The 22,640-nt window shown below is 44.2% G+C and overlaps 1 protein-coding gene across 1 annotated transcript; it reads left to right on the top strand.

Annotated features, from left to right (window-relative positions):
* The first annotated feature begins 713 nt into the window (after positions 1-713).
* Gsg1l2 (GSG1 like 2) lies at positions 714-19,319 on the top strand. The gene is made up of 5 exons (XM_076871405.1): positions 714-1,020; positions 11,641-11,688; positions 12,812-12,964; positions 14,322-14,433; positions 19,085-19,319. The coding sequence occupies exons 1-5, from the start codon at positions 714-716 to the stop codon at positions 19,317-19,319; spliced, it is 855 nt and encodes a 284-aa protein (XP_076727520.1).
* The last annotated feature ends 3,321 nt before the right edge of the window (positions 19,320-22,640 follow it).

The raw sequence follows: 22,640 nt of genomic DNA, 5'->3' as shown, positions 1-22,640 counted from the left end.
ATAATCAATAAATGGAATATTGTTTTGCTGAAAAAGTTTCTGACCCGGAAACTTCAGAGTTCATCACAACATGATGAACCCTGATGACATTGCGCATTATACTACCTTGAAATAAGTTGCACACAAAAGGACAAATACTGTGTGACTCATCTCACTGAGGTCCCGAAAGTAGTCAAATTTATAAAGACAGAAAGGAGAGTGGCCGGTTCAAAGGCCTGCGAAGTAGGGGAAGCAGGAAGTCCTGGTGAGTGAGTGCCACATTTCAGTTTTGCAAGAGTTCCGGAGGTGGATGGTAGTGTGGTTGCCCAATAGCGTGTGTGTGTGGTGTGTGTGTGGTCTGTGTGGTGTGTGTGTGTGTGTGTGTGTGTATTCAATGTCACTGAATTGCACCCTCCAAATGGTCAAGATGGCAAATTTTATGTTATGTCTATTTGACCACAAGTTTTTAAAATCAAGCACTGTCCTCCTGCACATCTCCATCCCGGGGAGGGCTGAAGGTCCAACCCTGTGTCCCAGTTCTGTGTTCATTCGAGTGTAGCCCTCTCCCGCCACCATGCTCACGCGGACGCAGCACAGGAGGGCACTCAGATTCCCCAGGGGACCTGAGGGGACTGTCAGGACGCCAGATGGCAGGGCTGAGGAGTGGGGACCACGATGAAGAGGGGAGGAACTGGCCCCACGGCTCAGCCTGCAGCCGAGCAGCTCATTCAGTCATGGACAGGGCCAGGCGGCAGCAGGCACTGACCCTCCTCGCCATCTGCCTGGCCTTCGCCCTCTCCCTCACCGCGGTGAGCAGCAGCTACTGGTGTGAAGGGGCGCGGAAGGTCACGAAGCCCCTGTGCCTCGACCAGCTGCACGGGAAGAATTGCATTCACTTCAGACGGTCCAACAGCAGCTATGGCAGCAGGGACGAGAGCCAGGTGGTCCTGTACATTTGGGAAATAGGGGACGACAAATTCATCCAGCGCCGGCTCCACGTGGGGCTCTGGGAATCCTGCGAGGAGAACCTCAACAGCACAGGTGAGCTCGGTCCGCAGGGTCCCAGGGGCACAGGTGCAGGATGGTGGCCACAACGGGGTGCTCTGGGGCCAGGTCACCTGGGTTTGCATCTTGGCTGTGCCACAGACTGTCAATGCTTTCTTAAACAATGTCCTCTGATCCTCAGCTTTCCCATCTGTAACATGAAAATGGTGGCAGTTTATCTCGGTAGAGTTATTGAAAAGCTTGAATGACGAGATTCCCATATAGTACTTGCAACAGTGCCTGACACCTTTAAAGTGATTATTGAACATTAGCTTTTACCCTTTGTCGTTGTCATCCAATCCCTAGAGGATCAAAGATGGCCTCACCCATCCCTAAACTACATCCCTGATATTTCTCCTGTACTTTTAAGGGGTCTTGGAACAGAAGGTTCTCTCCACAAACAGACTTATACATCCAGACGCAGTGGTGTGTGCCTATAATCCCAATGACCCTGGAGGCTGAGGCAGGAGGATCTCAACTTCAAGGCCAGCCTGAGCAATTGAGCGAGACTCTCAGCAACTTAGCTAGATGCTGTCTCAAAATAAAAAGCAAAAAAGGACTGGGGATGTAGCTCAGGGGTAAAGTGACTGGGATTCAGTCCTGAGTACTATTAAAAAACAAAACAGACTTTTACAATCATGGGAGTATCTCCCACATCATCTACCAAAGCATGACCCTTAACCAATTAGACACTTATCTCGGGTACTCCTTGAAATAACCCTGCTAGGTATATATTATTCTTCAGTTCATAAACAAGGAAACGGAAGCTTAGAGAATTTCAACTCTCACAGTTGTTAAGACTACTCGCTCAGCTATTAAGATTACTGGGGCGGGGGGGGGGGGGGTGTCTCCCAACTCCTTTCTTTATGGGAAGGGCTATCTTTCTATAAGGGCATAAAGTTCTTAGCTCAGTGATCAATTTCCTTGATGCTCCAATGATGGTAAAAGTCTGGGGAGGTTTGGGTTTTATTTTATTTTATTTTAGAGATTTAAAGGTTTGGGGGGTTTTTTGGTATTGTGGATTGAACCCCCAGGGGCACCTCACCATAAAGGTCTTATAGAAGGACAGCACTACCTTTATGGTCAAATGCAGGAGGTCTGTGACCCTACATTCATAGCTATATGTAAAAGGGCACACCCATTATCAAATGTTGGTGTGAACCAGAATCACCCAGGTACCAAGCCCTGGAGGTTCTAATTCAGTAGGTTTAGGGTGATTCCAGAAACATGCATTCTTCTTTTTTTTTTTTTTTTCAAAGAGCGAGAGAGAGAATTTTAATATTTATTTTTTAGTTTTTTCGGCGGACACAACATCTTTGTTTGTATGTGGTGCTGAGGATCGAACCCGGGCCGCATGCATGCCAGGCGAGCGCGCTACCGCTTGAGCCACACCCCCAGCCCCTGCATTCTTCTTTTTTTAAAACAGTTTTAACCAAAATGACATTTTCTCATAGATAAGAGATCAATTCATTTTGAAAGGCTTATAAGAAAAACCTTCAGTCCCTGATCCTTCCTCAGAACTTAGTCCTACCCTTCAGGAGAAGCCACCTTTCACTTGATTGTTTCATTTTAGACATTATTTATTGACTTTCTGTTATTAAAAAAAAAAAAAACCTTAATTCTCTCATACCACAACATCCCACATGCCTCTGCCATCTTCCTTCATGAAATCATATTACTTTTCTATTTAAATTGGTAAAGCAATAATTCATTTTTGGCTGTACAGATATATATATATATGTATATATTTCATTCTACAATCCTGGATGGAGTTTTGATTACAGTAATTGTTGACTTTGGCTTTTCCTGGGGTTTCTGATTGCCTTTTCTTTTCCCATTCTCATAGCATTGGCATTTTTATTCTACTCAATTCTCTCTTTTATCTAGTGGTATTAGTCTAATAAGCTTCCCTGGTGATTTTGACACACACTCAAATGAGGGAAGCAAGTTCCAAGGCACAGAAAAGTTCACTGGCAAGAGGGGTCTTGGCGCAGCGTGGAGGAACTTCATTACCAATCATTTAGGCATTGGCAAAGGGGTAGGTAAGTGGGGGTTACAGAGGTAAGGGAGTTGAGAGCTCAGGACCCAGTGGGAGAGAGCTAAGATCCGAGTGAAACAAGGAAGAACATGGATGGTTATGAAGAAGGCTCACCTGTGCTAGGGAAATGGGAAGGAGGGAGAGCTTATTTACAGCTGTGGAAATGGGGAAGGCTTTGTAAAGGAGATGGCCTCCGAGCCTCGTCCGTGAGTGTGATTTGAACAGATGGAGATTGGAGGTGAGGTCATTCCAAGAAGACAGCGACCCAAGGTCAGAAGCAGCAGAGCTTAGGTACTGCACCAGAACAGGAGTGTTGCAGGGTTAAGAAGGAAGCCTCCCGAGGAACAGGAGGAAGAACAGGACTGGCGTGGCTCTTCCATGTCTCCTGAGGCAGCATCTGCTCCCTGCAACACAAGATCACTGTCACTCTAGTGCAGGCAACTCAACAGGACAATGTTCCTTAGAAGAAGTCTAACTAGAGAGGCTCTGGGTGTCGAGTCCCATGACTAAACAACACTCAGGGTCACTCCAGGTGAACTGGGCTGCACGAAATCATCACCCAGAGACAGAGAAATGCCTTTTTCTTTGGGTCCTGTGATGACTCCTCTGACCTTAGGGGTCCATGGAAAGAGAGAGCGAGGAGCACATGCTGAACCCTTTTATTGGGGAGAAGCCATTCAAATGAGGCAAGGGATACAGTTTCAGGGGGTTGAGTCCAGCTTCGTGATGTCTACTGTCAGCAGACTGACATCTGGGGAGGCCATGCCCATTTCATGTGCTGAGTGGGAATCAAAGGCAGAGCAAGAGAAGGGGACACACAAAGAGAGTGTCCATGGAACATTCTATCCCAAACAGGGCAAAGGGGTAGGACAAAGGAACAGGTGGGTGTAGCTCAACCCCTGTGGGTGACACCTACACCTGGAGCCACACCTTGCTATCCGAGCTGGGGTAATGCCCAAGTTACTGTGAGACCTGGCATTATTGTGCCAGACTGAAGGCAATAATTGGTCAGTGCCCCTGGGCATCAGGACTTGAAGGTCTGCATCCAGGGCAGCTCCCAACAGCTGGGGCTATCGCTCAGTTGGTAGAGTGCTGGCCTTGCATGCACACGGCCCTGGATTCAATTCTGCATGGAGCTAGACCCTTGGGGAGGACTGGAAGCAGCTATGTCATCTGGCCTCCTGCATATCATAAGGCACGTACCTCCCACTGTCACAGAAGTGCTGAGCAGGTGGAGGGTCAGGTGGAGGGTGTAAACTGTCCCAAGATTTCTGATAAAAAAAATTAAACAACATGTGTGTAGGGTAGTGACTCCTCTCAGGCTGAAACAAGAGCTAAAAGTATAGTTCAGAGGCTGTGTGAGGATCTTTGATGCTCCTTCCTCTAGAGGAAGCCCCATGGCACTTCTGCCAACCCACAGAGAGTGCACACCTTCACCTGGATCACACCACTGAGGGTTCTTCCTATATCATCAGAGACACCCACTGAATTCCAAGGAGGGCTGCTGTTCTCACTGGTTCATGCACAACACCAAGTAGTAATAAGGATGTATCTCTTGTTCCCTTTTTGATCGATGTGTGACTATATGTTTGGATGTCACGACAGAAAAAGATCTAAACAAATGCCTCACTGGACACTGCTAAAGATTTCCCTGCAGAGTGCTGGGGGTGTACCTCAGTGGCAGAGTGCTTGCTGACCTAATGTATGCGAGACCCTAGGTTTGATCCCCAGCACTGGGGGGGAAAGAAAAAAAAGTTTACATCACCGAGAGGCCTCTTGAGATGCTCTTTATTTTAAAAAAGTAGAATTTGTTAGACATATTTGGAAAATATTGCATTTTATATTTTCTTCTAGAAAATGCACAACATCCATTAGCATACCAAAATCTCTGAGAGAAAACTGATTAATATGACGTACCCCAGGGTTTGCCAATATATCATCTTTATTTTATATGTATTTTATATGTATGTGCATATCTGTGTGTGTGTGTGTGTGTGTTAATTAACATTTAGCAAGACTGGTGGAGCACACTTTGAAAAAAGCTGGCCTATGACAACAGAGTCATTATACAAATGGGAAAACTGAGTCCTGGAGGTACAAGAGACCCATTGAAGAGACTGACAGAGCTGGATGTGGAACTCGTTGTCCTGACTTTTCCTGCCCGCCCCCCACCCTACACAAAACTACACAAAACTCAGCTGAAGGGCAGCAGCTCTAATAAGTCTCAATGAGTCATGTTGTGCCCACCAACCTAAAAATCCTCTGCTGACATTTGACTTATTTCTGAGTCTAAGAAGGTCATCAAGGTCTCTAAGTATTGCCCTCACTTTATCAAGAAGGGTGAAAGAACGATATCTTCCCCAGAACACTTTTCACATCATTCCCCGAAGACATATCGTTACCTCTAGGTTGTCCCTAAAGCAAGAAGTTTAGAATTGATTTTTAACTTAATAGAAAATAAACGGATATCAAACATATTAGAGGATAAATAAAAAGCTATATATCAAAAGGTGCAGACTCAAACACTTGTCTGTAGGAGGAGGTGATAAAAATGGGCAAAAAAATCTGGGATTGCCAATACCCTGGAAATTTCCGGCTTCTGGTACTTGTGAACCCCATGCAGTCAGATCCTCTAATTTTTCAAATGAAATAAAATATTTGACCTTTTTTTAATAAAATGTCCCAATTTGAAAATCTCTTTGGAATATTGCATGAGCCCAACAAAATATGTTTGTAACAGAGTGTAACCTGGAGTCCCCGCCGGAAAATACACTTTCCAAATATCTGCTATTTTATTGAGTTTGTCACAGGGTCTGGGAGATTTGGGGCATAAGGAAAAAAAAAAAAAAGGGCGGGGGAGGTTAGGTCTGGAGGTAAATGAAAAGGAACCCAATAGTGTTTTGGAGAGAAGGGCCACAGTTGCTCAGTGGAAGGGCAGCAGCTCTAATAAGTCTCAGTGAGTCATGTTGTGCCCATCAACTTAAAAATCCTCTGCTGACATTTGACCCATTTCTGAGTCTAAGAAGGTCATCAAGGTCTCTAAATATTGCCCTCAATTTATCAAGAAGGAAGAAAGAACGATATCTTCCTATCTGTGAGGATCCCGCCAGGGAAAGAGGCTCCTCAGCCCTGAACAAATCCAGGGTATCCCAGCACCCCCAGTTCTGCTGTCCCATGGGGTCGCCCTGGGTGTCTTCCTTCCAAAACAGCCCCACCTATCTAAAAATTGAGTCTCCCAGGGTTATGGTTTAGGTGTGAGGTGTCCCCCAAAAGCTCAGGTGTGACACAATGCAAAAAGGTTTGGAGGTGAAACGATTGGGTTATGAGAACCCTAATCCAATCAGTGCGTTAATCCACTGATAGGGATTAACTGGGTGGTGACCGTAGGCAGGTGGGGTGTGGCTGGGGGAGGTGGGTCATTGGAGGTGTGCCTTCAGGATGTATATTTTGTGAGCTGAGCCTGGACTCTCTTTGCTTCCTGGTGCGATGTTCTGAACGACTTTCCTCCACCACTCTCTTCCGCCATGATGTTCTGCCTCCCCTAGAGCCCCAAGGAATGAAGCCAGCCTTCTATGGACTAAGACCTCTGAATCTGTGAGCCCCCCCAATAAACTTTTCCTCCTCTAGTTGTTCCTGTGAGGCCTCTTGGTCACACCAGTGAAGAAGCTGACTGAAGTACCCAGGAAACCCTGACCTGGAGCGCTATTTCAGGACTTCCACTGTACAAGCCACCTTCGGAAGTTCTGCCTTTTCTCCCCCCAGACCTTTCAAGGAAGACCATTTCTTTGTTCCCACTTTCTAAAACAAGGATGTGAAATGAAAATTCCAGGTCGAGGCACTGCTTAGACGTTCTTGTCCTTAGGCCAGTCCTTGAACCAAGAAAATATATTGATTTTTAGATCCTATGCTGTTATCTACCAATCTCCAAAAGTTCAAGGAGAGGGGGACCTATGCACTTCCCAAATGGGAAGGCCGAGCTGACTGAGGATGGCAGCGTCCAGCTCCGAGGACTTGGGCACCATCTCCTAGGGCTGGCTTGCTGTGCTGCTTGGCCACCAAGCGCCGCCAAGCTATGTAACACCCGTCTCTCTGGCTTCGTGGGATTTATAAAGATTTTTTCTTTTAATCCTGCTGGCTTTATTCAAAAGGAACACCATTTCTGAGGATTCGAGTTAATCAAGGGGTCACTGTGGTCTGACCCTTTGGGCCCAAGCTACACTCACCCTTCTAAGCTATTGTGAATTCCCTTAATCTGCGCGGCTGGCCTCCACCCGCCCTGTGCCCTGCCCCTGGCTCTGTTCCTGGCCTCTTTACACTTTTGAAAAGGCAGCTCTCCTCAGAAGACAAGAGAGACCCTTACTTCTTGCTATGCTTTGGGCATGGTTTGAGTGTCCCTCAAAGTATGGAAGAATGTATTAGTCTGTTTCCTGTTGCTATAACAAAACACCTAAGGTATTTTGTACTGGAAGCAAAACACACTAAGGACAGAAGTTTAGTCCTCAGTGTGATGGTGTTGAGGCAGGGGAATCGTTATGTGGTGGGGCCTGACAAAGGGTCATAGGTCATTGGGGAAGCCACCCTTAGAACAGATTAATGTATTATTCTTTGTGGGGCCCTGGGTAGTTCCTGAGAGATCAGGTTGTTATAAAAAGAACCAACCTTGCCTGAAATTCCTTGTGCTTCCCGTCTTGCCATGTGTTTATTCTCTCCCTCTTTTACATACACTTCCACCGTCTGCCATACTGTGATGTAGACAGAAAGCTCTCTCTAGAGCTAAGCAGAAACTGCCATGATGCTCTCTAAACTGCAAAATTGAAAACCAAATAAACCTCTTTTTAAATAATGTACCCAACCTTAGGTATTTTGTGATAGCAACAGAAAACAGACTAATGCATTCCTCTGTGCATTAGAGTGAGAGAGTGTGTTATACGGATACGGAGACCTTCAAATAACTCTCAGACCACACAGTGCCATTCCAATTAAGCCTGCTCTCCAAAGAATAAGATAGAGTGATGTGCCTGCCTTCAGTTGGCCTCATATTTAAGCCAAAAAAAATACAAAAGGGACATTTGGGGATTTAGCCAATGTAAGCAAGCAAGTACAGAAGCTGAATTCGGCGGTTAACGAGACAATGCAGTGAGTTCATTGGTATTTCCCACAGGGCTTTCCAGGTTGACATAGCAGCAAGCAAGCAGAAAGGAAGTGGGTCGAAATGACCCTAATTGAGTACAAGTTAGAGAATGGTTACTAACGTCTAGACAATCAATCTCTGACAAGGTACATTGCCCAAGAAAAAGAACAAAGAGAATGATTTTACGTTGTATAAGAATTGCTATGCTAGGTGACTATTAATGGGTACAGAGGTGGGGCTTTCCCATGGGAGAAGCATTTCTTACGTGATATGGAATCTCAGTGCAAAATGAAGTCTATTTGGTCATTGCCCATATAGCCCAGCCCATAACAATAGCAGCTAGTGATCAGTGATGTAGAAAAAGGTACTGAGTCTCAAGTGGGAGAACCCTATTTTCTTTTTTGGGGGGAGGGGGTGCAGTACCGGGTATTGAACTCAGGAGCACTTGTCCACTGAGCCACATCCCCAGCCCTATTTTCTATTTTATTTAGAGACAAGGTCTCCCTGAGTTGCTTAGCACCTCGCTGTTGCTGAGGCTGGCTTTGAACTCATGATCCTCCTGTCTCAGCCTCCCAAGCCACTGGGATTCTAGGCGTGTGTCACTATGTCTACCAGGGAGACCCCATTTTCAATTCCTGACTCTACCAACCTGTTTGAGTCTGACCTCCAAATCTGTAAAACAGAGGTACTTCTATTTGCCTTTGTCAATAATTAAACAAACAAGAATGTGTACGGTGATTTATAAAAATACTTTCACAACTTTCTAATTGGAGAACTTTTATTGTCAGCAATTTTGCAGATGAAGAAAGCAAGGCTCAGAGAGGTCAGGAAACTTCCTATGATTCCTGACTGTGGTAGAACTAGGCACAGAGGCCAGGCCTCTTAGATTTAAATGCCACATGTTATCCACAGTCTCTAGGCTGCTCCTGCTGCTGGCTGTACTCACGGGGCTGTGGTTAGGACCTGATGAGGTGACATGTGGTGACATGAACAAAGAGTACTATATCAGCTCTGAAGAGCTCTGCCAGAGAGCAGAGCGTGAGTGTTGAGATGTCCCCAGTGCCTTGGGGACCTCCCTAGTCTCACTGAGGGGACTCAGATGACTTTTTGCCACTGTGACCACGATACTTCAGGGGCTGCTGCCAACATTAGAGAATCAGCAAGGGAAAGTGTCCGATTGCTACACAGTCAAAAGTATTTCAGCAGAGAAGCTCAACCAAATGGTTGTCAGCGTAAATGGCTTTTGTTTCTGTTCTTCCTGGAGCTTTGCAGAGGAGCCATGCTGAGGTGGAAGGGCGGAGGCCCGTGGACGCTTGGGTTTCGTCGGAATGAATGGGATAAACCTTAAGGTTCATGACCTTTAAACATGTACCTGCTCTTTCCCATGCACTGTGGACTCAATGGTGCTGTCCTCCCAAATTTTTATGTTGAAATCTTCATCCCAAGGCCATGGTATTGGATGGAGGGCCTGTAGGTGGTAATTTGGTCGTGAGGGTGGGGTTCTCGTGAATGGGATTAGTGGCCTTATGCGAACAGTTCAGATAACTGGCCAGTTGTTTCTGCCATGTGAGGATACGGACAAGAATACAGCCTGAAAGACAGGCTTCACCAGATCCTGACCAAGCTGCAGGCATCCTGATCTCAGACTTCCAGCCCCCAGAATGGAGAAGTCAATTTCTGTCATTGCTAAGCCACCCAGTGTTAACCCACCCATTGCTAACACACCCATGTGTTACAGCATCCCAGACCGACAAAGTCACCAGGTGACACTGATGAGGTACAGGTGAAAACTGGGTTATGCTAAGAAAGAAAAAAAAAAATGAGCTCTGTGGGAAGTCAGGTTGATTGAGTCAGGACACAAAAGCCCATGGAAGAAATGTCAGCCCTGTGCCAGAGGAAATAGCGAGCTATTGTGAGTTCTGGAACAGGAATGTTAAGTTCCAGGATTTTCTCCTTATAAAAGAAAAATGATTTTTCTGAGATCTAAAAACAATCCTCAAACTTCCCTTTGTTCCTGGAAGCTTCCAGCAAAGATAGTGGACATGATCCCTGCACTCAGAATACTCAGAGTCCAGGAATTAGCAATGATAACTACTAACCACAATTAAAAAAAAAAAAAAAAAAATATATATATATATATATATATATATATATATATATATATATATATATATATGACTCATTTTGTTCCAATAAGGTTTCAGTGTATAGTAATTGTGATAGAAACTTCCCTGTATCTCATTTAATGTTCAAAGCAAGGTGACTATGGGGTACGGGGAGTATTAAATCTATTTTAGAGATAAGAAAGTCATTCTTTTGAAGAGTCATGATTTATGCCCCTTTACTTTCTTGGTTTACTCTACTTTAGGTCAAACTGAAGCAGATCCCTGTGTCCCGGGCACCTTTCTTACAGCCCTGGGTTTGCATGAAGTTGGGGATGTAGTGGGACAGCTAGGGTCCTCTGCACACCTGGGTGTGATACTGATACTGCCTCTTCCTGTGTTGTCCTGTGCAACCATTTTTCCTCAGGTCCTCTCCCTCAGACCAGAATTTGGCTTCATCTGCACACCAAGTAGATATCTGTGGATTTGGTGTTTTCAAGGGGACTACCTGTCTAAAGCAGCCACTCAAGCTTTTCCATCCAACATAGACAACATGGCGGCTGACACTCATGCAGAGCACACCCCCTGCACCCCATCCTGCCCAGAGTATATGAATGAGTCTGGCAGTAGGTCTGAGGATACCTAGCACACACACACACGATAACTCCTGCCTTTCTTTTACAGTTGAGAAAGCATGATGGCATTCAAGCCTGGGTCACTTACTTATTAAAAGTCTTAGATGGTTCCAGATCTGCTCAATTTCACTTTTAAGAAATCATTAAAATGTTCATACTTTAACCAGAAAAAAAATGACTTGAGATTCATATCACAGTGGATGATGGGTCCTAACGTCAGAGCCCTTGTTCTTGTTTGCAGGATCAGTCTGGATTGGCTAAGCTATGCTGCAATAACAACAACAAAAAAAATCCCTTAAAATGACAGTGATTTAAATCAACACATTTATTTCTTGCTCACTCTATCTTTATTTTTCAGGTCAATATGGTATCTCCTCACTGTAGCCGTTCAGGGACCCTGGCTGATAGAGATGTCATCTTGACCTCTGCGTCTGTGATCACAGAGACAAAGGAACGAGAACCAGTGAACAATTCATTGGCTTTTAAAACTTCAGACCCCTCATTTCTGTTCACAGTTCATTGTCCAGAGAAGGTCACATTGTCCAACCTGTGTTCAATAGGACAACGTTATCATTACATGTTTATGAGCATAAAAGTTGTCTTCCATACCACCTCTTTCTCATTCAAAATGAACCAAGGAGCTATAAGCGCTCTTTGCCCCTAAGTGTCTCCTTCAACCCTACTGATGACTGCCTTCCCTTTATCTTATAGGTGAACGGTGTAGGAGTTTCCGGAGTGTAGTACCAACTGAAGAACAAGGTACTCATGTTCTGCCCACGAGCACTCCTCATAATTTGAACAATGTTTTATTGTTCTATTGGATCTGGGGGAAAAGATGAGACAGTCATTTATAGTTTTCCCTCAAGTTTGCCTGTCTTCAAAAACGAAGAGGTAGTGTCTTCTGTTGAAATCAAACCAATGTGTGAAGTTTGGATCTGGGGAGTGGGGATCCCAGTTATCTCTCGTGTCCTGCCCTGGGGTTTTGCTTAGTATTTTCCCCTTCCAACTATGGTCAGTCTTTAGAAATATCTCCTCCGGGTCCTAGGAGCCCCCCTTTATTTGCCAACTCTCCGAGGATCTGTGACTTTGACTCCAAGGAGTTGTGGTTTGTTTCAAAAGTCACTGTGGTCTGGAAATGGCTTGAGTAGGTCCACCAGAAATTCTTGTTTTAGAAGCTGGGCCTCTAGTGCGGTGATCCTTAGAGGTGGTGAAGGTCCTGTAAGAGGTGGGGGTGAGTGGGAGGTATTAAGGTCATTGGGGCACTGCCTACACAAGAAAATTAATGCAGTTCTTGTTTGACCCTAAGTTTGTTCTCATAAGACAGTTGTAATGAAAGAGATCGCTTGGTCCCTCCCCACCTCTCTTGCCATGTGATCTCTTCCTCTAGTACCTAGATCCACCATGATGCTATCCACCATGATATAGTATAGCCCAGGGGCCTTTGCAAGATCCAGCCTCTTACATCATCCAAAACTGTGAGCTAAATAAACCTTTTTATTTATTATTTTTTTTTTGGAGGGAGGTGGAGTAACCAGGGATTGAACTCAGGGGCACTCGACCGACCACTGAGCCACATCCCCAGCCCTGTTTTGTATTTTATTTAGAGACAGGGTCTCATTGAGTTGCTTAGCCCCTTGACTTTGCTGAGGCTGGCTTTGAACTCTCTATCCTCCTGCCTCAGCCTCCCAAGCCACTGGGATTACAGGTATGTGCCACTGCACCAGGCCTAAATCTTTTTCTTGATAAAGCAACCAACCTCAGGTATTTCATTACGGCAACAGAAAATAAGCTAATACAGAAGTGAACTAAATCCAAGGTTTGAACCTTTCAGTACTTACCAGTTCTAAATGCCCAGCACTTCTGTCCTCCTTTCATTTTGCAGGTGTTTTATGGCTCTGCATTGGAGCCGAGGTCCTGGTTGTCTTTCTGATCCTGACAAGTGCCATCCTCCTGGGCTCCAGAATGAGCTGTTACAGCTGTGGGTTCAACTGGCTCAAGGTGGATGCCTCAATAGCCATTCTCATGGTATTCGCAGGTACTCTCCAGCAGCATCAGTAAAGCAGGCAGATTCCCCTCAGCCTGCCCCAGGGGAAACACAATACTTCAGGCTGGGTGTACCCATTGCCAATAATAAGCTGATCCTTCCTGTCCATGGCCAGTTCAGCAGAACGACCGGTCCCCTGAGTAAACCACTGAATTAATTCCATTGGGTAGAAGCATTGTTGCCTTGTGGCTGATGAACAGAAAGGGGATAGGCAAAGACGGAGATGAGGATTTATCAGTATATCTTTGTCATAACCAGAGAAGAGGGTGCACTGGCTGTGAGAACAGAAATCATCTCATTTAGTATGGTGGTCAGGCCTCAACCTGTGGAAGAATCCTGCCAGGTTCAAATCTTTACTCCTTAAGGGGCTGTGTTATTTAACCTCTATAAGTTAGCTATCACAGCTAGATTATATGGATTATAGTGATGACCAAATAAGAGAGCATCTGGACGTGGTGGCACATGCCTGTAATCCCAGAGACTCAGGAGGCTGAGGCAGAAGGGTTGCAAGTTCAAAGTCAGCCTCAGCAACTTAGTGAGACCCTAAGCAACTCAGTGAGATTCTGTCTCTAACAATTTTTTTTTTTTTTCTCAAAAAAAGGCTTAGGGATGTGGCTCAGTGGTTAAGCAACTCTGGGTTTAATCCCTGGTACGCGCGCGCGCGCACGAGAGAGAGAGAGAGAGAGAGAGAGAGAGAGAGAGAGAGAGCGCTTCTAGTATATAGTAAGTGCAGAATAAATTGGAAGCTTTTAAAAAATTATTATCCAAATTTGGTGTCAATGTTTCATAAAAGTAAAGAACTAGTTATTTTTTTTTTTTTTTGGTTCTACTTCTATTTTCTCTAAACAACTTTTAAAGCAACTTAATTTGGTTTCCTATGTGAGTCTATCCTCCAAAAAAGAACCCAGAACAAATTACTCCTTCCAATTCTCCAGGTGGATCAAGTCTGTTTATAGTGTATCCATCCAATTTGCATGTGGCTTTTGTGCTTCATGAGTGTAGCATTTTCTTTCCTGAGTCTTATCACCAGAGGATACAGTGATAAAAATTCAACTTCTGAATCTTCATAGCAAAGAGCCAGGGCACAGACACTTGGAGACTCCTGCCCAGGTCCTGGCGTCCACTGAGGTCCTGCTTGATTGTGATTCAGCCTCTTTCTGGATGTCTCTTCAGTTGCAACTGTAGAAATCAGATGCCACATGGAACGTAAAAGGATGTTTAAGCACAGATACATCATGAAGAACTTTGTGGGCACTAGAGAACTCCTAACTTCCCACTCATGCAAGGTAGAGAGCTCTTCCACCATGTTGCTTTCTTACGCATGGCTCACAAAGCTTTCCTTGTGCAGGGCTCCTGGGCATGGTGTCCCACATGATGTACACGACTATTTTTCAAATCACTGTGAACCTTGGGCCAGAAGATTGGAGGCCTCAGACATGGGACTATGGCTGGTCATATTGGTAAGTTGTTCTGTCCTGGTGCTCAACCCTGGTGGATCAGCAAGCGGTACACACGAGTCTTATAGGACAACTGACATGGGTCATGGTGCTGACACCTGCTACTCCTGTGACTTTGAGTTGGTTTTGTGACCTTTCTGTAGCCCAGTTTCCTTACCTGTAAAATGAGGCTATCTGTCTTACGTAGTTTTATAGGGATTTGAAGAGGTAATGTTTGCAAAAATGCTTGGCACATGGCAAAGTCCCCAAGAAATGGAGACATTGTCTTTTAATTATTTAAACACAGATTAGCAGAGAGTGCCCAGAGCTAGAAGTCCTCTTTAATGAGAGGAGACCCAGCCCCTGTGCCTAATATAAAGATAAGGCTATGGCTTCGAAGTTCTGACTCTAGCAGAAAGGCTTGGCCATGACCTAAAAGACCACAGGGGTTCTTGTTAACATAGATCTCCAAAGCATATTATACTCTAAAAACAGAGGTACATAGACCTACATTTTCATCCTACATGGTAACCTCTTGGGTTAGGTAAAAGTTGTCGGATTAAAAATGGCGTTGTGGGGTTGGGGTTGTGGCTCAGTGGTTAAGCACTTGCCTTGCATGAGTGAGGCACTGGATTCAATCCTCAGCACCACATAAATTAATTAATTAAATAAAGATATAGTTTCCATCTACAACTAAAAAAATATTTTTAAAAAATGGCATTGTTCATGTTAGATCCTGTCAGGGAGACCCTGGGTGGGGGGAGAGCTCTTATGCATGATTTGCCTAATAATAGGAAAATTTTGCAAACTGTAGTTCACTGTGAGTCACACAGGGACAGCAATGGGCAAGGACAGTGAGCCATTTAACCATGGACACCTGCTAGATACACTGTCTCAGAAGCTTAATCCAAAGCCACAAGGGCCTAACTGGAACCCCAAGATTACAAATAATCTTACCTAGCAACAGCAACACCAGCCAACCACGGCTTGCCACTCTCAAAAGATACCACTAGCATCAACAGATTTATTTTTGAACCCAGGGGCACTCTATCATTGGGCTACATCACAAGCCAGTTTTATTTTATTTTGGGACAAGGTTTTCTAAATTGCTGAGATTGGCCTTAAACTTGCCATCCTCCTGCCTCAACCTCCCCAGAGTTAGAGGTGCGCGCCACTCTGCCCGGCAACAATAGAATTTCTTTCAAAACAACTTAAACAGCTCTTTTCTTTTTCAATAAAATCACAACCATTTACTTTGTTCTTTGGATAGGCCAGAAGCTACCCTGGTCTGTGCACATGTTCTTCCAATCCTATTCTTTGTTTATTCCCCAAAAAAACATTTTGCTTGGAGATCTGTCTTAACATTTGCATGTGATGGTGATTTTCCTCTTTGCAAAACACATAACACTTTCAGGTTTCCCTCCCTCGTCCTACTGTCCTAGAGTTTGGAGAACATGCCTGTGTTGCTATGATCCTTATGCTGCATAACTTACCAGGTTTAAAGCTCTTCTTTGTCTTTATCTTTATCCCAGTCTGAAGATGTTAAGCTTTATGAATGCTTTTCTGTACACCTCCACCTGTTTATCACTTTAGGGCTTCTCTCTGTACTACAGCCACTGATCCTTAGGGGTTAGCACCAGCCCTGGGCACAGTGAAGCAAAGATGAATTTCAGGTGGGTTCTTATCTATAACCAATTTGTATTGAGCTCCTGTTGCTGTAGATAAAAGCAAATCCCAAACCACATAGGAATTTTAAGAATGTGGTTTATTTTCAGCATCATTTGGTTTTGGTTTTGTTCCTATTACTTATAATTACTTAATTTTTAATAAAAGATACATATGCAAATACTTTTCAGAATCAAATAATATGAAGCACAACCATCTATCAATTCCACCACCCCCCCTCCAGTTCCCCCAAAGCCCCCCATATTCCTGCTCTCTTCTGAACTCGGTGCTGTTTGAGACTTTCCTTTGTCATGAAACTGCCCTTTGCCACTCATTTATATGTTGCAGTGCTATTTCCTAGGTCCCATAGTATTACCTTATTTAGTTTATGTTCATGTTTTGTGGGAGTACATCCTTAAGTAATTTCCTAAGAAAGGATTCAATGAGAGATCATTTTTTTCCTTGCATATCTGGAAATGTATTTATTCAATGCTCTAGACTTGATTGTTTGGTGAAGTACAGAATTCTTACTCAATAATCATTTTTTTCTTAGAATTTTGGAGACAATGATTTGTCATCTTCTAGCATTATTGTTACTGTCCGGCATTCAATACCATTCTAATTAGTGTGTTTTTGTAGGTAACCTGTTGGTTTCTTCTGAAATGTTCCTTGGTGGGATTTCTTTCCATCACATTCATTCTTCTTTCCTGTGCATGGTGGGCCCTTTAATCTGAACATTCATGTCCTAGAATTCTAGGAATATTTCTTGTATTACTTCTTTGATTATGTCTTCCCCACAGGTTTCTGTTTTCTTAGAACTCTTGTTAAGTAGTAACCTAACAAGGTCTCTTGAGTTAATTATCTCAATGTCTTATTGCTTTCCTTATATTTCCTTATATCTCTTTCTCTTTTTGTTATACTTTTTTGAAAAATTTTCCCTTGCACGTCCTGTAACATTTCTATTGAATTCTTATTTGGAATCATTTTAATTACCAAGAACTCATCTTGGTTTTCTAGTTGTTCCTTTTTTCCTAGTATCCTGATATAGCTTTAGAGATGTAAAATCTTTTTTATCCCTCTGAAGATAACAACCAAAGGGTCATCTTTTGGCTTGCTGTTTCCTAGTATCTTGCATTATCTCTTTCCTTTAGAATTCTTATTGATTGATTGATTGATTGATTGATATTTTCCCCCCTGTTCATTGGTGGGTCTTTCCCTCAGATTTTGGCATCCTTGACTGTCAAGTCATTTTTAGGGATAATTGAAGCTCTCGAGCAGAACTGGAACTGATCTGCGGGTGGGCCCTTTTTGTATGTGATTGAGTATGAAGCCATTTTTTTTTTCCTGGAAATTCCACCTCATAAAAACACACGTGCTTGTTGGTTTGTAGAGGTTCTTTCTCTGCAACCACTTTGGAGGGGAACCACCCAACACCTAAAAGAAGAGGAATGAGTCTTCATGGCGGCTGATTTCTGCAGTTAGATATGAGAAAGGGACTGGAGAGCTTCCTTCTCCACATGCAAATTTCCATGCAACCCCCTGTCTTCAGACCGCGACTGTCCCCCGCCTTCTACTGAATCTGCTGTCTCTGAATCTAGAATCTTTCTTCCTTTCACTTTGTCCAAACAATAAAACTGAGCTCTCCCAGGGGCAGGGGGGAGAATGTGATACGGAGGAGAACCAAGGGTCAACCATCCCAGTGTCAGTACCCTGACATTTTTTTGTTCTATATTTGTACCTGAAAGAGCTTATCTCTCAAGGATTCGGTGGGGCTAATCCAGCAGACTTCCTGCCTTGTTGGAGTTATCCCTCCTCCAGGTGCCTTCCATCTCTCCCGCCTCCTCTCCAATTCCCTTTGCCCTGTGTGTCCACCCTAGTGCATTAGCCTTCTCAATTCACTGGGTGTGGAGGGGAGCGCTGGGTCCTTGAAGTCAGTCTCCCATTGAAACACAGAAATCCCTCTCCCTGCCCTGTTTGCAGGATCGGCAGCATTTTCTCACATTTTGGGGTCACTGCAGCAGCAAATTTCCTAGTGTGATCATGAGACACGTTGTGAAATCCCCCTCCTCTTTTCCTAAATTGTACCTAGTAGCACCGGACACACAGCCTTCCCCATAAATAATTGGAATTTATTTTTTCCCAAATAATATTTCCCCACTCTCGGAATTTATCTTCAGCTACGTTCATAATCCTGCCCCATTTAAATCAGAATAATGGAAATCCACTAGTGGAAACCTTTGATAAAGCCAGGCCCTACACAAGCCCTGAGGAATATCCCTGGTTAGCCAAGTGCTTAGCACGAGCGGGCAGCCGAGCCCAGTGAATTGGTCGCTGTCTCTTGGGTCACAGGGTCTGGAGCCAAATCCAGGATGGCCCATGAAGGGGCGACTATAGACAAGTTACTTACTCTGTGTCTCGGCTTTCTCATCTGTCACATGGAGATCTTCATTGTGCCCCCTTTGTGGGGGCTGCTGTGAGGTTACATTAGGTAACGCAGGGTTCACCATGGCATCTAGCATACAACGATAATATTAATTATTATTATCCACCCAGAAGCATGTCTGCTTAGCTCTGCATATCTGTGGTCTTCCCCAAATTGGTCCCTTCTCTGTCACACTGCAGATGCTAATCATCATCTCACTCATTGAATGCCTCAAAAGAACACTGTGTGACAGCATGAGTATTGGTCCAATTTTGCAGATAAGGAAACTTACACAAAGCAACCAGCTTAAGGTCACAGAGACAGTAAGAGGCGGGGCCTTCTGGTGTAAACCCAGCAGGATGATTCCAGAATCAGTTCTGTCAATCCCTGGGCTCAAAAGCATATTTTCTGGTCTCTGGAATTTGTGATTTACAAAAACAAACAAACAAACAACAACAAAAAAAAAAAAACAATGCAGGTCCAAATGGGGTAGAAGCAGGAGATGGCTTTTCCACCAGGCTGACCCGCAGCAAGAGGCCCTGGAATCACAACCCCGTGCCCCTTCCTGACTCTGCCTTTTGTTGACAGTTTGGCCTGGGGTTCTTTTGCCCTGTGCATGGCTGTGTCGGTCACGGTCATGAGCAGATACACCACAGCCCGCCTGGAATGCTCAGAGAGGCAAAGGGTACAGAAGAGCCCACAGCACCCTCAGTATGGCTTCCCAGAACCTGAGACGTCACAGCGTGTTTGGGAAACAGGAGCTGCTCCCAGCCCTGCAGGGCACGCCTTCCTGAATGTCCCAGGCAAGGTGTCCAGGTGCTAGCCAGTGGCCTGTGGTGGCCAGATCTGCACATGGAGATAAGCCAGGTATTGTACCCTAAATGAACATCTCCCGGGTGGACTTCAGAAGACTAAGGTCCAGGTAACCCTCCATTTCCCATCCAGTGCTTCACTGAACACCTTTGGCTCCAGCCTCTCGTTCATGTTAAAATTCCAGTATCTTTAAGCGAAACAATTCTTACAGAAGAGATCAACCATTGACACTCTAGTATGAAGGAGCTCCTTCAGCTTTCCTGACAGTGAGTTTAATAAAGGTACCAAGGAAAGAGGGAACACGCAACCACTAGGAGGAAGAGAAGACAAAGAGTGAGAATGGCAAGTCTTTACAATGCATGCAAAATTTGTAGCCCACACAGATTTATTGACAGAAAAGCCCAGAATGTTTTTTTCCCCCTTAATTGGCAGAGAAAATAAAACGTGTGGCTATCACAGACTGTCTTTTTTTGTTCTCATCAAGAAGGTAGAAATTTAAAAATAAGTTTATGATCGTTAAAAAAAGTGTGTTTTTCTTTTGAAACTTGACACTATCTAACTTTAGACTAGCTGCCTATTTTCTACTAAAATCGGTTGGGAAAGATAGCCCAATGATAGAAAGAACTGAAAACACGGTCAAAAGGGGTGGTATCTTATCTCCGTTAAGTGGAACAAATGTTTGAATTGTCCTGCTTAAATTAAATAGCCAGGAATTTTTTCTTCTAAAAATAAACATTGCCAAGTATGCAAGTCTCATCTCAGGCACTAGTGTCCGGTGACTTTCCTAATGTGTCAGTCACAGTCTTCTATCAATTTATCTTGTATTTTAAGTCATCATGTGATTGAAGCCACAGGTTGTCAGACACATAATTTGAGTGGGGGGTAGGGAAGATGGAACACTGAATTCTAATAGCTCAGATTGTTTTGTTTAATCATACTTATGTAAGTTTAGCAAATTTTCATTCTGATAACAGTCATACTGTTACACAAAGGAAAAAATCCAACTTCTTTTTTAATTATTTTTTAGACATTGGTGGACTTTTATTTTATTCATATATTTGTATGTGGTGCTGAGAATTGAACCCAGTGCCTCACACATGCTAGGCAAGTTCTCTACCACTGAGCCACAACCCCAGCCCGCCCCCCCCCCCAACTTAACTTCTTCATGTTTGGAATTCGTGTTGAGCACCTGCCTAACAAATGCTGGTCCTGTGGAATTTTGTGCTTTGTTGCCACCAAACACATTTTAAAGAGATAGAAGGTGGATTTTTTTTTTTTTTTTTTGAGTGTGACCAAATCAAAGAATGTGTGTTGGGGTTCCTGAAGCTGTTTGATTACCTAGAACAAAAGGGTTGGTGCCCAATAGCCTCTGCCCTTTGTGGTCTGGAGGTCCTTTTAAATGATATCACTGTGAGTAGTTGTGTCTGTAGATCCTGTGAGACGGTCCTAATATCCAGTCAGATGGGATCCTGGGAGGAAATCCTCTGTGAACATTACCAAAGAGACACTTAATTCTCTCTTGGTGGGGGACATATCTTGGGATGCAGCTGAAGATGCCAAGGAAGAGATGAATTTTCTAAAGACACATGAGAGAAGCAGCATCACTGGTTAGAGAAAGGATCCAGTGGTCAGTTTAGACTTCAGGGCAAGGCAGGGCAGAAGGTAATCGCTCACTAAGTCAAAATTGATTCCCTGCTGTGTCCTCTGAGCTTCCCAAGGCACCACGCTTTCTTTTAATAATTTCATTTTGTGGTGGTGCTGGGGATTAAACCCAGGGCCTAGCATGTGCTAGGCAAGTGCTCTACCCCTGAGTTACAGCCCTGGCCATTTTCATTTTCTTTGGAGAGGATGGCTGGTCTCACTAAATTACCCAGGCTGGCCTCGAACTTAACGATCCTCCTGCTACAGCCTTGCAAGTCTCTGGTATGACAAGTGGGTGCCTCTGCATCCTGCCCTTTTTAATGTTTAAAATGTCGTCAGTAGTTAAGTATAACACAAAGACAAAATGCGCACTCTCCCATGTACCCAGCCTGCAGCTGAAGATGCAGATCCAAGGTGTCTCATTTTCTCTCTCTTTGCTCTAAGATGGCTGAATTTTAATTCTTCAGTGTGTTGAAATGATCTCTTTATTTCCGTTCCCTCTTCTAGATTATAAATTCCTCTATGGAAGAACTGTTCTTTGTAGGCATCCCAGTATCTGCAATAATGTTTGGCAAATTTTTAGATGGGTCTATAAATTTATAGACACATCAAACGTGTGTGTACATGGATATGTGTACTCGTGTGTGGGAATGTTACATATATGTGTGCATGCGTGTCCACTCTATTAAATAGCCTATTTAAAGCATTTCGTAGGAAGTAATAGAGCTGATGATCAGAGCATGAACTCCGAAGCCTGTAAATCCTGGACCCTCACCTTGACCTTGCACAAGTCACTTCAACTCTTTCTGCCTCGGTTTTCTCATCTGGAAAACGAGAGCAGTCGTCCTGCCTATTTTGAAGATCACGAGGACTCCTTGCACTAGTAAGTGTGAAGAGCAGTGTCTGGCACTCAGGAAGCACCACACAGAAGATCTGGCAGGTCATGGCACTGTGCTTGGGCATCCAAGGAAGGACAAGGACCTGAGCCCTTGCCAGTGAGTTGGGGAAGCGATAGTGAAAATCTCAGTGACCGTGTCCCAGAGAGACAGGAATCCTTGGGTGCAAACCCACCAACCATTTTTTAGCCTGGAAGCCATCAACTCTCAATTAACCAGTCAGTGGATTTTATCAGGTCTCTCCAGTGTCCCAGGCACCCCGCCATCTCTCCTGGATGAAAGAAGTTACAATTTCTTTTCTAGTGTGAACAAATGTCTGTTGGGGGTCAATCGTTGAAGAATTGGTCCATGACTTGCGGTCCACTTATTTCAACAGCGGACAAAGCAGAGGCCTTGGGAGAAATGGGAAAATAGCCCAGTTTTCTGAAGCTTTGAAGACATTCCACGTAGATGGCGGACCAACAATGTGATTCTCTTTTGTTAACTGCACTGCATTGCTTCAGAAAGAGGGAGTACAAAGGCCAGGCAGGAAGAACTAGGTTTTTTGGCTTCTTTTGAGTTGTCACATGAAGCAAGAGAGAGACATCTTCTGCACCACAGAGATATGGAAGAAAAGAAAAAGAGCAACTTGAAAACAAGAGAACTTGGAAGGTCAGAGAGAGAGAGAGATAAGAATGCCAGTCAGAACCCATCTGGTCCCTTTCTCTCTCTGATTATTTTATTTTCCCTTTTCAATGATGCAGTATTTCAATATACCTAAAGTAATGGAACAGGCATCCACGTACCCACCACTG

The sequence above is a fragment of the Callospermophilus lateralis genome, chromosome 11 (genome assembly GCF_048772815.1).
Source record: "Callospermophilus lateralis isolate mCalLat2 chromosome 11, mCalLat2.hap1, whole genome shotgun sequence".
Lineage (NCBI taxonomy): Eukaryota > Metazoa > Chordata > Mammalia > Rodentia > Sciuridae > Callospermophilus > Callospermophilus lateralis.
The sequence above is the reverse complement of the archived record's forward strand: the minus strand, read 5'-3'. Positions and strand labels throughout refer to the sequence as shown.

What these genes read in the sequence shown, in the direction of transcription:
- Gsg1l2 (XM_076871405.1), top strand. Translation starts at nt 714, where the DNA reads ATGGACAGGGCCAGGCGGCAGCAGGCACTGACCCTCCTCGCCATCTGC. An exon ending in GGAGAACCTCAACAGCACAG is followed by an intron (nt 1,021 to 11,640) that starts GTGAGCTCGGTC and finishes TTTATCTTATAG; the next exon opens with GTGAACGGTGTAGGAGTTTC. An exon ending in AGTACCAACTGAAGAACAAG is followed by an intron (nt 11,689 to 12,811) that starts GTACTCATGTTC and finishes TTCATTTTGCAG; the next exon opens with GTGTTTTATGGCTCTGCATT.